The sequence below is a fragment of the Dendrobates tinctorius genome, unplaced genomic scaffold (genome assembly GCF_039654945.1).
Source record: "Dendrobates tinctorius isolate UK_male_01 unplaced genomic scaffold, ASM3965494v1 ptg000038l, whole genome shotgun sequence".
Taxonomy (NCBI): Eukaryota; Metazoa; Chordata; class Amphibia; order Anura; family Dendrobatidae; genus Dendrobates; species Dendrobates tinctorius.
In genome coordinates, this window is record NW_027361706.1 from 22,567,564 (window position 1) to 22,582,308 (window position 14,745).

Below are 14,745 nucleotides of genomic sequence, written 5' to 3' on the forward strand. Positions count from 1 at the left end.
TAGGGCTGAGCAGGAGATAAGGAAAGGGTGGAGGCTCAGGCATTTGCACCATCAGCAAAAACCCTGAGTTGAGGGTCAGACAGGGCTTTCCCTAGTGAAAGGGACACCACAGGGGCCCCGGGTATTTCTGCCTTAGTTGACCTAAGCCCCGCGTGACACCAACATCTGGTCCATACTTGTTCCCTCAAAATCCACATTGGCTAGACAGGCGCCTTCTCATCAGATCACCCGTAATTTGTCAGAGTCCAGTAACATACAAATGACAGAAAAAACTGACGGCACATCAAGAACTAGTCTGAATAGGTGCATACCAAAAAACAGCTTACATATCGAAATGAGGAAATGGTTGCACTCAATTGCATTAAGTCATGTGAATATGAAATATACGAAGTGTGAATAGCATAATGGCTTTTGAAATTTAGAAAAAACATATGAGATACTTAGCACAAAATTTGGCCAAAAAATGTGAGCCAACTCACCAACGTCAAGGTAATCTCATAATCGAATGGGTCCCTATTCTAACTGCCTAGTGTGAACACTTACCTCTGGCTAATAACATGGTAAAGCCTGTATTTATAGGAAGATAGGAACCAAATGTGATTGGATGGGCTCACATTTTTTGGCCAAATTTTTGCTAAGTATCTCATATGTTTTTTCTAAATTTCAAAAGCCATTATGCTATTCACACTTCATATATTTCATATTCACATGCCTTAATGCAATTGAGTGCAACCATTTCCTTATTTTGATATGTAAGCTGTTTTTTGGTATGCACCTATTAAGACTAGTTCTAGATGTGCCGTCAGTTTTTTCTGTCATTTGTATGTTAGCTTTCTGACTGAGCACTCCGCCCTTCATCAAGGTGTGATTTTAATTACATCCAATCACATTTTGGTTCCTATCTTCCTACAAATACAGGCTTTACCATGTTATTAGCCAGAGGTAAGTGTTCACACTAGGCAGTTAGAATAGGGACCCATTTGATTATGAGATTACCTTGACGTTGGTGAATGGGCTCACATTTTTTGGCCAAATTTTGTGCTAAGTATCTCATATGTTTTTTCTAAATTTCAAAAGCCATTATGCTATTCACACTTCATATATTTCATATTGACATGCCTTAATGCAATTGAGTGCAACCAATTCCTCATATAGAGTCCAGTAACATTCATTTAATGTCTATAGACATAAATAAGCAGGATTAGTAGACCAATAGATCTATATCTACTGAAGGCATATTTACTAAAGATATAGGCCGCTGTAGCCATTAGTAAAGATGGCCAAACTCACTTAAGGCTACTTTCACATTTCAGTTTTTTAGCATCAGGCACAATTTGGCGAAATTTGTAAAAACCGGATCCGGCGCCGCTTGCCACCGGATCTGGCTTTTCTCCCATAGACTTTCATTATCGCCGCATTGCGCCGGATGGCCATGCGTCGCGTCCGACTTCTGCTGGATACGGCAAAAAGTGTCTGTCTGGCGCCTGGAAAAAAATGTTTCATGTAACGTTTTTTCCTTGTGCCGGACCGCTTTTTTACACAGCGCATGCCCGGAATATGTTCGCTGGCATGAAATTTAACCCTGTCAGTGCTGAAAAATCTGTCTCTCGTCCCCGCTATTGCTTATCATGCGATGTTCCTTTAAATTACGCTGCTGCAGCGTATCCGGCCAAAAGAAGGATCCGGTGTCAGCGTTTTCTGCCGGATCCGGTATTGCGACATTTCACCGCACACCGCTGGATTACAAAACCGGAAATGTGAAAGTAGCCTAACCTTGGCAGAACCATTTAAATTGAATGGGTTCTTCACAATGCTCTCCTAACAGATGATGTCAAAAAAGACAAGAATCGGACATTTGGAATTTAAAGGCCTGATTAAGATGAGAGTGCGTATTTATGGGTGAATAGGGAGAAATAACTTTCTCTCCCAACTATCTGATGGGTAAGGCCACCTAAGACCTTCATAATCAACTGATACAGCAAGGTGATCCAGATAGTAACCAAAACCTTATGTAGCCACCACAAAAATGGGTATCCACTGTTTGAATTAAAACTAGCACAACACATTAGATGTTGCCCGAACCATACGCGAAAGCACTCTGCTGGGGAGTGAATTTCTTTGTTCTCGTAGAGAGAGGTACTGCGAGAATCATCTGGGAGTGGCAAATCTCCAACAAAAGGATCTGGCAATTGAATTTCAAATGCCCGATCCTCATATCTACAGACATAAATTGTTAGGGAACAGTTAGGAGTCCCCTATACACATTAGATGGTGGGCCGATTCTGCCCAAATAGACCTGTTTGATCAACTTTTATCTAATGTGTAAAGATGACATAGCACAAGTAGAGTTCTGGCATGAAGAAGAGTTCGTGACTTGGCTCTACGATGAGAAAGTTTAGCTCTTGCTATCAATAAGTATTACCTGAACATGCTAACTTCTGTACTAAAAGGTTAATATGTCCATATTAATGCTTCAAGTAGGTAATAATTCTAGAAAAAAAAGAAATGTTGTATGATGCAGACATATGTGAATCCCGCTAACTGGACCTGCATAAAACAGAAAGAACAGCACCCTCATGCGTGAGACTGCCGGTGGAGAGTTGGTTGGAATTTCCATTTGTTTGTAGGAGAAATTGGTCCACCTCTCCACTAACAAAATCTTGCAACAGGGTTCCGTTGAGGTGTGCACATTTATGGCTTATTCCGTTGCTGGAAATGCCCCTAATATAATTGCATGTATAGAGGACTGAAATGGCGCATATGAAAGCTATAGAACGGTTGGGTATTTGTTTCTCCCTAGAAAAGAATGATTTTCTTTCTTTATAGAAACAAACAGCTCATTTCTAATGACTGTCCATATATCTTTTTAACACATCGTAAGCATTGTCCCAGCTGGCTCTAGTTAGAGGTAGCCCGCGGTGACGCCCGCTGTCATCACCTATGGATGATCACCAGTTACCGCTGCCTTTTAATTACCTCCTCCATCAGCATTTCTAGATCCCTCAGTTCCTGCTCTTTAACTGTCAGCTCTTCAGTCAGTTTGGAGATTCTTTCCACCAATAACGCAGGCACATCCCGGGGATCAATAACATCGCTTCCAATAATATCAGTCAAGAGCTTCCATATCCTCCTGTCCTCGCACCTGAGATGATAAAATCCCGCATGAATATAAGAAGCGTCACATTATTTTTTATTACTGCATTTAAAGTGATATCGGATAGAGGTATATAACCTCCGCATAATACAGGCATTGTGGTAGGACATTAAGAGAAGCTCTGGGGAATATACGGTACATCATCGGGTTACAGAGAAAAGAAGTGATTTATATACAGCAGCAGCTTCTGGTAATTAATGGAAATGTAAACTTACAGATAAAATGTTTGCAAATGATCTAGCATTGATATACTCAATTTTTATGTAAAATAAAAAAGTCCTCAAACTTTTATATATTTTGTTGAAAAAAGCTCAAAGAAACATTTCTTAGCAGTGGAAGCCGATTGTGAACGAGTTTCGTTTGGATAATTTTATCACTACGGATTTTCATAAACAAGGTTCACACCATGTTTTATGGCCACCATTTAAAGAATTTGGCAGTAGAAGCCCCCGACCTACATGTTGAATGGAGGCTGGATTGGACGCCACACAGTGCCACCCATACATTTATATAGGATCTGTGTTTTCATGACTTATCCTTCAAAGGGGTTTTCTCAAGACGGAAGTTTTTCCCTGAAGTCAAAAAAACAAGACATGTCCATAGCCCTATGGTCACTAGGAGAGAATCCTCGGGCGGTGGCTATCTCACCTAGCACAAAAGGATCGGCCTTCTGAAATTGGACATGTCGGATCCTTATCTCCACCCAACATCATCTCTCATGTAGAGATTGGGGAGGCCTCCGTATACTTCAGACCGTCATTAGTCTAATATGTGTGTGCTTTTAGTGTAAAATGTGTGTACATTAATAAATATGTATATATTTGCATATATTTTTTTAAAGGGAATCTTTCTCCAGGTTTTTTGATGTGTAATTTGAGAGCAGCATAATGTAGAGTCTGAGATCCTGATTCCATTGATGTGTCACTTGTCATGCTGTAACTTTTAATCCAATCATTGTTTTTTCTTCTGCAAAACTTGCAGTTCTCTGAATGCTGAGCTGTATGTAACCTCGCCTACACCATTGATTGGCAGGTGGTTTTTATGTACATTGTCAGCCAGCTGCCAATCATGCGTGGGGGCGGGGTTAGACAGAGCAGTTGACTAGGAGGCACGAGACTCCTAGTCCTGTAGTGAAAATCTCCTGCTGATAAAACATTGATTTTATTGAAACAGCAGAATACAGTCTAGTAAGTGCTACATCACTGGAATCAGGATCTCATCCCCAACATCATATTGCACTTGGATTACATAACAAAAGCTTGATAACAAATTCCCTTCAATTAACTCTTATTACGTTATTATATCTTTCTAACTATTTCTTTTATAACTAAAACTAACAATACCTTTATCCGTATTATACAAGTATAACCATATGTGTCATCTTACTGTATATCTAGTGTTGTAGATGACATACCCACTTGCACAGCATGAAATGCTGGATAAAATCCCTTGCATTGCATCTGCTGGATACCCTGCCCACTTGTCCTCCTCTTCATCAGATGCTGCTTGTCCTTCCACAGAGCGAAATATCTGATCTTCTGCTACAATAACACAGTTTATAATTCAGGTCAATGATTCATTATTAAGGAAAATAAATTCTTTTCACTTTCCCAAATCTTCCTTATGATAACCTCAAATATAAAAATTAAATATATGAGAGATAGAAGTTCTTCATTGCATTTATTAGTCAACAGTACCCAAAGGTGACAATGTAGGTAACGGCAAGAAAGCCATGTAAACCCTGAGCTATCTCTCTACGTGAATTTAATAGGGGCTTGAGAAAGTTTTGACATTAGGTGTAGGTTTAAATTTATAGCTAAGTCGACAAGGTATTTTATGGTTGAAGCTCGATTTAAATTTTTTTAACTGATGGTTTCATAAACCATCTTTGTAGAAAAAAAGAATCCGTAGCCAATCTTAGGCTGTGTGCCCACGTTGCGGTTTTTAAGCGGTTTTGCCACGATTTTCGGCGCGAAAACGCTTAAAAAACTCATACTGAACGCACCCCATGCATTCCTATGGCATTCTGCACATGCTGTGCTAATGATGCGTTTTTTCCGCGGCGGAATCGCATCACGGAAAAAAACGCAGCATGCTCATTCTTTTTGCGATTCCGCACACATAGGAATCCATGAGATCCGCTTACTTCCCGCATGTGGCTATGCCCACCATGCGCAAAGTGAGCGGCTCATGTGCGGATGGTACCCACAGCCTGGAGGAGAGGAAACTGTCCTCCAGGCTCTGGGTACCATATCCCTGTAAAAAAAAGAATTAAAAATAAAAAATCGGGTTATATTCACCTTCCGGCGTCCCACGCAGCCTTCCCGGGCCTCAGCGATGCTCGCGTTCCCAGTAATGCCTTGCGAGTCCTTTAATGATGTCACGGTCCCGCGATACTGTAGCGGTCCCTATTCCTCGCGAGACCGCTACAGTAACGCGAGACATCATCTCATCAATGGTCTCGCAAGGCATTACTGGGAACGGGAGCATCGCTGAGGCCCGGGAACGCTGCACGGGACGTCGGAAGGTGAGAATATCACGATTTTTTATTTTTTCATTTTTTTCAGTATTTTTAACATTCTATCTTTTACCAGTGATGCTGCATAGGCGGCCTCAATAGTAAAAAGTTGGTCACACTTGTCAAACACTATGTTTGACGAGTGTGACCAACCTGTCAATCACATTCCAAGCTATGCTTCAAATCACTTGGAAAGTGATTGAATTCCGCCCGCGAAAATCGCGGGAAAACCGCTATAATAACCGCGAAAAATCGCGCAGAAAACGCGTAGGAAAAAACGCGCGTTTTCTGGGAAGGAGTCCGGTTTCAGGTGTCAGGTTTTAAATGCTACGTGGGCCTTAATCTGCCAAGTTAGCCTGCGTTAGCCTGATTTTTTAGAATAATTATTTAGGTTGACTATGATTTGCAATCCCATGCGACATCAATAGGACATCACATTTCATATATTTATCTCCCAATCAAGAATAAATAGTAATGTGCCGGAATGGAAAGTGTCACATACCATTGTGATCAGCATGTATATCCTCAGTTGGTGACCTGTGTTCTGCCTTGAAAAGTGATTGATATGGCTTCATGGTCATCACCTTTTTCTCTGGGCTTGTCAGCTTTACCTTGCTATCTTCTAACCTGGAATAATGTGAATATGTAAGGAACCATTATAAAAAGATGTCTACATCAGATACCTGTATAAATCTGGTTTCATTAAACATTGGGCTCAGTCCATGGGTATACAGTTGTGCTCAATAAGTGGAGAAAAATTTTTGGAGTTATCATTCATAGTCTCTGAAAAAAGGTCAAGAAAGCAAAACTTCTGCCGGGGTATGTAAACTTTTCAGCACAGCTGTACATAGTATTGAGGCACTCTAAGTGGCTGCTATAAGGCTTTAGGAAAGAGGGGGCCTAACCATGGATGTTCCCATCACTTTTTTTTGCATAGCACACAGATTTTTAGGAACTCTATTCAGCAAACGACAAGCAAGAAATTTTCCTAAGGGTATGGAGAAGGTAAGAAGTCAATAGGGGTAAGTTTGATCTTAACTAGATGGTGCCATTGGCACAGCCTTGAAGGGACTACTTGTGATTTTGTCTTTGGGCTCAATCTACTGTGTTATTCCTTATTTGTTTCTGCTTCAGTAATATATTTCAGACTCTAGTACACAAGGGAGGGATGCTCTAAGTACAGGAGAATGATTCACTATGGACAGATCTGTCCTCTTCTGAAGACCATGGCCTACTAGTCATAATGGTCTAGTAGCAATGCCAACTTCTACAGCTTCCCAAAATTCCAGTACTTACGAGCCATCCAAAGGTCATGTTTTCAGGATTTTCAGGTGAGAGAACCTGTGACTATTTCTGATTACTTGATGATATTTCCATCATCTGGGCAACACTAAGGAAATCCTGAAAACAAGCTCTGTTGATGACTCTTGAGGACTGGAGTTGAGTTAGCGAATGCTGTTCTACGACTTCTACAATACCTTAATTGGAAATAGCCAAAAACAATTTGGAATTGAAGTAAAAATCGATAGATCAAAATAATGAACTTGGTAAAGATTAGAAAAGAGGATTATTGGATTATTTTTCTCATCAGCGGTATGTATTAACATTGGTTCCTCTGAAAAAAATGCCATAAGGAAACAAAGCAACACAACCCTTTCCAGACACTTGTGCCATTTCCATTTTGTGATCCCTGAGGACACAATGATTTCACCATTTAAAAAATATGGGTTGCTTACTATATTTACAGCAACCACAAAAATGAGAACTATTCATTATTTATTTAAAAAAAATACCACCATGGCTGAAGCCAGCAGACACAACTGCAACAACAAAAATTCACAATTCACTATTTGGCCAATTTACAGTGCTATTGACAGGACAATAATGATTTATACAAAGCTCTAACACTCAGATAAAATGGAGAAAAATAGTTTTAATCTAACAGCTGCTACCAGTTTGCAAAAGATCAGCCAAAATCTAACATAAATCTCTGCATCTGGTGAGACCTCGAGGGATCGAGGAGAGAAATTTCTCTTTACTTTGGCAGAGAGAATATGAAAGTTGTACGGAGAGCAAAATGATTCCTTTTGCTTATTACATTCATTAAATTGACACCTGTTCAACAATTTTATTGGAAGTAACCAGGTGTGAGAGCTGCCAAGTGTCATCATCACAACACAACACATCTTCTCTGAAAAGTGACAGGACCATCTGTAATTACAGGAGACCTATCACCTATACACAGTGGGGGCCGTCATGTACCCTTAAGCAATATACAGGAGAATGATGACTATGAGCGACATGAATAAACAATGTCAATCTCACAGGAAGCTAAGTGCGGGCTAGACAGAATTCATTCCATGCCTCTTCACGGTGAGCCATCATCTATGCCTTAAAGGGAACCTATCGAAAACCAAAGCTATGATGCCCTAGTGCTTGGTGCCACCTTTCTTAACATGCCTTTGCGATGGATAATGTGCAAATTGCCTCTTCAGAGAGGAAGAGGACTTGAACTCTATAGCGCCACCTGTTGGTAGTAGTGATCCTACAAGTAACAATCAACCCTTTAACGAGTCTTGTAATATGACTTAGGATAAAAGCCAAATCAGAATCTCAATTTGCAGACACGGTGTTTCGGGCTATTGGCCCTCGTCAGTGCAAAGTATGAGAACTGATTTGGCTACGTGAGAGGCTCTGGACTGAGGTCTAAGGGGTAAGGTTTCTCCTTGTGGAGAGTGACATACCAGGCTTGTCAAGGTATGAGAAGTTATAAAAAGAGTGTACTTTATGTAAACCACTCACTGCGAGTCATCCGAGCGGTGCTAGAAGGAAAGGTTATGATGTCTTGTGTGGTGGCACATCCATTCTGCCTTTGATTGATAATATAACCCTGGGCATTTTATCAGCACTAGCTCTGCTAAGCTAGATGCAAATAAAAGCAGAATGGGCATGCTAACAGCCAGGACACCATGACTCTCTATCCCACCAGCACCGCCTAGATGACTCTTGGTAAACGATTTGCATCTGTTTTCTAACTTTTTTTCTAGCACTATGAGACGGCTGATTTTACATGTTTAGTACAGTATTACTTTAATCTCCTAAAATCTATTGACAGGTTGCCTTTAAATTAAAGTTATCATCAGGGACTGATTTATTGTTTAAATTTATTTGTTTGACCATTTTTGGTAATGTTTTTTTTTCCATATCACGACCGGTATTAAAAATATAAAATAGAGATTTTGCAATTTTTACACTGAGCATAGTAGCTTTTTTAGACTCTAACTTCCAGTTCTTTCAGGAAATTCACATGTGTATTACTAAGATCCTATTTTATGAAATGAAGCATCAAACGAGCATGTGCAATAGTCATTGTAAAGGGAACAGGGTAATCTGTGACGTCACTAATTGTCAATGGTGGAGCCTGTGTTATCAGCTGGGAATAGAGATGTTACCTGTCATTGTAATCCTGCCTTTGATGATAATGAGCCTACTGAAAACTCTTCCTTAAAGCAGAGGAAGTATAAAGGCCCCGTCTCACTAAGCAATCTCGGTAGCGAGATCGCTGCTGAGTCACAACTTTTGTGACGTAACAGCGATCTCACCAGCGAGATCGCTGTGTGTGACAGCGATCAGCGAGCGGCCCCCCTGCCGGTATCGCTGATCGCTGCAAGAAATCTCTGGACATTTCTTTGGTCGCTGGTCTCCCGCTGGCCAGCACGCATCGCTGTGTGTGACAGGTGAGAGACCAGCGATCAGGTGTAAAAAATAATAAAAAAAATAAAAAATATAGTTATTCTCACCTTCCGACGTCGCGTTCAGCCATCCTGCCTCTCTCCACGCTCCGGTCCCAGTGATCCTTTGCACGAATGACCGCGAGACGTCGCTGCCGCGAGACCATGACATTCTCGCGGTCATTCTCGCAAAGGATCACTGGGACCGGAGCGTGGAGAGAGGCCGGAAGACTGCGCGGGACATCGGAAGGTGAGAATAACAATATTTTTTATTTTAATTCTATTTTTTACAGGGGTGGCATCGCTGTGCTGATCGCTGGTGAAGCTGTCTGTGTGACAGCTCACCAGCGATCACATAGCGACTTACTAGCGATCCTGACACCTTGAGATCGGTGTCGGGATCGCTAGTAAGTCGCTTAGTGTGACGGGGCCTTAAGTCTAAAAAAAGACCAAGGGGTCAGTGTGAAAATGACAACTTTTTTTCATCACAACTGTGATGTACGTTAAAAAAAAATGCCAATTTTAAAAAAATATACATGTAGCAAAAACCTGAATTAAAGAACAGGTCATTTACTGATGATAGCTTCTCTTTAAAGGGAATCTGTCACCCCATTTTAGTGCTATAAGCTGCGGCCACCGCCATCAGGGGCTTCTACAGCATTCTGTAATGATGTAGATAAGCCTGAAAGATAAGAAAAACATGTTAGATTATACTCACCGGGGGGGTGGGAGCGGGTGCGGTGGGTGTCGTGGTCCGGTCCGGCGCCTCCCATCTTCATACGATGACATCCTCCTCCTTGCTTCTCCCTCGGCTCCTGTACACACGTACTTTATCTGCCCTATTGAGGCGCCGGGAAAGGTCAGAGAGGTCCGGCAGTACTCTGCTCTGCCCTCAACAGGGCAGATATAGTACGCATGCGCAGGAGCCGAGGGAGACGCAAGGAGGAGGACGTCATCGTATGAAGATGGGAGGCGCCGGACGGGACGGCGACACCCATCGGACCGGACCGAACGCCGGGGTGAGTATAATCTAACTCTTTTTTCTTATCTTTCAGGTTATATCAGGGGTTTATCTACAGCATTACAGAATGCTGTAGATAAGCCTCTGATGGCGGTGCCGGCAGCTGATAGGGCTAAAAATGGGGTGACAGATTCCCTTTAAGGCAAAGATCATGGCTCACAATGAAGGATCTTCCTAAGAACCAAAGAATGCATGTTATCTGGCAGAGATGGGGGATTTTTGAATAGGGATACGTTTCTATGGCAGTTTTAAAACAGGACTCATTCATCCGGCTTCCTTTGTGCTTGGAAAATGATGGTTGAATTTGTAGTAGAAATCAATGTGTGCGAAAATTCAGAGAGATAATAGAGCTGTAATTGGATTTTATGCAGAAATAATAATAGCTTTAGTTATTCCAGTTTAGAAAACACAATAATAGAATTCTCTCATAAGCCTTTATTCCGTATTTTCCTCTAAAAGGAGAAGAAATCTAAAGTTAATTTGATAAATTGTTACGTGTTTGGTATAATGAATGTAACTGTGTGTATTGCCCAACATTAGGCTCCTTTACCACTGCACCAACATTTTATGGTCTACGTTTTGGGTATTAATGGAGACCCTTAACACATGTCAAATGAGTGTGCATAGCCATGAGTTAGCCATTACATACAAGGGGCAGCTCACCCTTGGTGCCAAAGGACATAAATTACAGACATAGTTGACGTATATATGATGTATTTATGGATTCATTTTTGATCTCCTGGATGGGCTGCAGCTCAGCTGCACATTTTCATGGATGCCTATGTAGGCAGTATGTGTGTGGGCTCATTGTAACAAAGCCATGCGAAAGCCTATAGAATGCATCATGACGTTGACAAGTCTGACCTCACAATCCTATTTGTATTATCCCTGAAAAGGATTTTACGCAACACTTCAATAGATAAAGTTTTCCATCCTCCATGTTCTCCTCCTGAATAGATTTGAAAGAACTTTTTTTTTTCAACCCTGCACTGATGTTAGTATACAGCACTGTGTGAACAGGCAGCTTCTTTAGCAATGACCTTTTGTGGCTTCCCCTCCTTGTGGAGTGTGTCAGTGACTGCCTTCTGGACATCTGTCAAGTCAGCAGTCTTCCCCATGATTGTGGAGCCTATTGAAACAGACTAAGGGACCTTTTTAAACGCTTAGGAAGCTTTTGCAGGTGGTTTTTTTTTTTTTGTTAATTATTCTAATTTATTGAGATAATGATTTTTGGGTTTTCATTGGCTGTAAGCCATAATCATCAACATTAACAGAAATAAACACTTGAAGTACATCACTCTGTTTGCAATGACTCTATGTAATATTTGAGTTTAACTTTTTGCATTGAAGAACTAACTAAATTAACTTTTTGATGATATACTAATTTAGTGAGAAGCACCTGTATATGGGTGCCATTCTGTATAGAGCATTACATGGGGCCCATTCTGAATGGAACACTATATGGGGCCCATTCTGTACTGTGAGCTGCGAGGATTCCCTGGTTTCTGAGCTATTGTAGAATTTACAATAGATATCACTCATGTTATGGTATGTAAGAAGTGAAATCTTTGGCTTTGTACTATACCTATTTGTTGTGAGTTCATTTTCCCCTTCATTACTGAGGCCCGAGGAACTCCCTCTTCTGGTAAAGAAAGGTAGTGAGCCTGATTGTCAAACACCTGAGGCTGATGATTGTGACTGGCTGAGTGGAGTTACGGACTGGATATAATGCTGCCAACGCCCTTCTGCCCTGCGGGTGATTTCTCTGTGGGATCCTTGGAGACCAGTCTGAATTCCTGCTCCTCCAAAGCTAAGTTTGCTGCTCGGCCTTTTGCTTTTGTGCTTTGACTTTGTTTTTGCTTTGTTCTTCCGGATTTCTGCCATTCCCTGCTGGGGTGTGCTGAATTCATTTAGCTCTGTCTTCTGAAAATACCTGAGTGCTGATTCAGTTTTTAAAGCCTAGCTGCTTCAGGGCCTTTTTCATATCAGCTGGTTGGCTTATGTCTTTGATAGGGTTTTGGCAGATTGCAGACAGCAGCCTTCCTGTCCTTTCCTATCTAGGTAGTTTTGGGGCCCCGTCTTTGCTCAGTCTATCTTTCTGTCTGTGTTAGTATTTTCATCTTGCTTCACGTCATTATATGTTGGGGGCTGCCTATTGCTTTGGGGTCTGCTCTGGGGCAGTTTAGATTTCCCCTTTCTTTCTTTAGGCCTATGTATTTCTCCGGCTGTGATCGAGGGGTCTAGGGCATCGTAGGAACCCCCCACGGCTACTGCTAGTTGTGTTGATAGGTTCAGAGGTCTGCAATCTGATAGTTGACAACTTCTCTGGTTTTCTGGACTTAGCTTGTAGTTCTGCTTTTGCCTCCTACGGTGACTCATTCATAACAGAATCACCCGCAGGGCAGAAGGGCGTCGGCAGCATTATATCCAGTCCGTAACTCCACTCAGCCAGTCACAATCATCAGCCTCAGGTGTTTGACAATCAGGCTCACTACCTTTCTTTACCAGAAGAGGGAGTTCCTCGGGCCTCAGTAATGAAGGGGAAAATGAACTCACAACACCTATATTTCTCTGCCGTATCTGTGCATCATGAATGGTGGTATCTGTTAAAGGGACCCACTGACACTCGTTTGCCCGAGGCCCCCTGGAGCCACTCCTTTCACCTTACTACACTGTATGCCCATTGCGATTTTCATGCCTGTGGTCACATGCCGTTTAGTCTCATCCGGCTTCTCTCAATTCTCTTTTATTGAGAAAATTCGGATAAGACAAGTCAGAACTTGACCACAAGTAAGCAAATTGCATAATTGAGATCACATGATGACTGCTGGAACCAGTAAGCAGAGGTGAGTCCTCATGGTGTGTACATTACCCATTGTAAGGATTTGGTAAGCCGATGAGCCTGCTGAAGATTCCACTGAGGGTGAACATCCCTTGTAAAAAGGATGTCCAAGGCTGATATATTGATAACTTAATCTCATCATTATGAGATCAGTAGGAATCCAACTCCCTCACTCCTATGTAAGCCATTTTTAGTAGTTATTGCTGAGTACTGTAGTTTTATCTCCAATGCATGTCAATGGGAAATAAACTGCAGTACACGACAGTGGGGCTCTGCTCCATACATTGCTTACAACCTGAGCAAATAAAAACTGATTGGTGGGGGTGCAAAGTGTTGGACCCCAACAATCTCATATGTTAGTCCCAGACAATCCCCAGCGATGTCAATTTGTTAGTCCTAGAAAAGGGGAGTTTCATCCATCCAGCCAAACTTTGCTCTATACTAAATAGGCATAGTACCCTGGAACATCTGTCACTCTGTAGATGAGTTTTTGACATGGCCCACATTCTTGGTCATTTTGCAAGACTTGTTAAAGTGTTGAACATTGACACATTGACCAGCTACCTCCATCAAAGTTAAGATAGTTTTCTTTTGTTCTAAGGGCAGGTGCCCGATGAGTGTATTTTTGGTCTGAGTGCGATTTAATAATAATCTTTATTTTTATATAGCGCTAACATATGCTGCAGCGCTTTACAGTTTGCACACATTATCATCACTGTCCCCGAAGGGGCTCACAATCTAAATCCCCTGTCAGTATAGGGGGTTTTACACTAAGCAATATCGCTAGCAATATCGCTAAAACGTCACCGGTTTTGTGACGTTATAGCGATATTGCTAGCGATATCGCTATGTGTGATACTTACCTCCGACCGGCTCCCCATCGCTGATCGCGCGAGAATGTCCGGCTCCATTTCTCGTCGGGCGCTTCCTGCTGAGACTTCCTGCTGTGACGTCCAGCGACGCGTGGAGGCGGGCCGGAGGACGCAGGATTGCTGTGTGTGAATGGTAAGTATCGTGCGCTGCGTCGCTGCTGCATCGCTGTGAGATCTTTCTGTATGAAAGCTCGCTAGCGATCCACCAGCGATCCTGACCGGGTCGGATCGCTGGTTGGATCGCTGGTGCATCGCTAAATGTAAAAGGGCCTTTAGTCTCTGGAGTGTGGGAGGAAACCCACACAAACACGGGGAGAGCATACAAACTCCTTGCAGATGTTGTCCTTGGTGGGATTAGAACCCAGGACCCCAGCGCTGTAAGGCTGCAGTGCTAACCACTGAGCCACCGTGCTGCAATTTGACCAAACATCAGATCACACCTAGCCCAATGTTATGCTATGACACAGTGTACATGTCCAATTTTTTCCTTGGACAGAGTCTATCTGAGAAAAAAATTGCAGCATGCCCAAGATTGATTCGATATTGGGATCACACTAAGCCATGCAAATCAAAGAGGATATGGAAAACATTGGACTGCACTCGGATG

The 14,745-nt window shown here is 42.1% G+C and overlaps 1 protein-coding gene across 1 annotated transcript in view; it reads right to left on the reverse strand.

Annotated features, from left to right (window-relative positions):
* Window positions 1-14,745, reverse strand: part of EFCC1 (EF-hand and coiled-coil domain containing 1) — a 140,641-nt gene that overhangs the window by 41,362 nt on the left and 84,534 nt on the right. The window contains exons 3-5 of the mRNA XM_073574272.1: window positions 6,175-6,299; window positions 4,569-4,695; window positions 2,977-3,142 (exon numbers count right to left, since the gene is read on the reverse strand). Of these exons, the coding sequence (XP_073430373.1) occupies window positions 2,977-3,142; window positions 4,569-4,695; window positions 6,175-6,299 (418 nt within the window). The remainder of the gene's footprint in view (window positions 1-2,976; window positions 3,143-4,568; window positions 4,696-6,174; window positions 6,300-14,745) is intronic.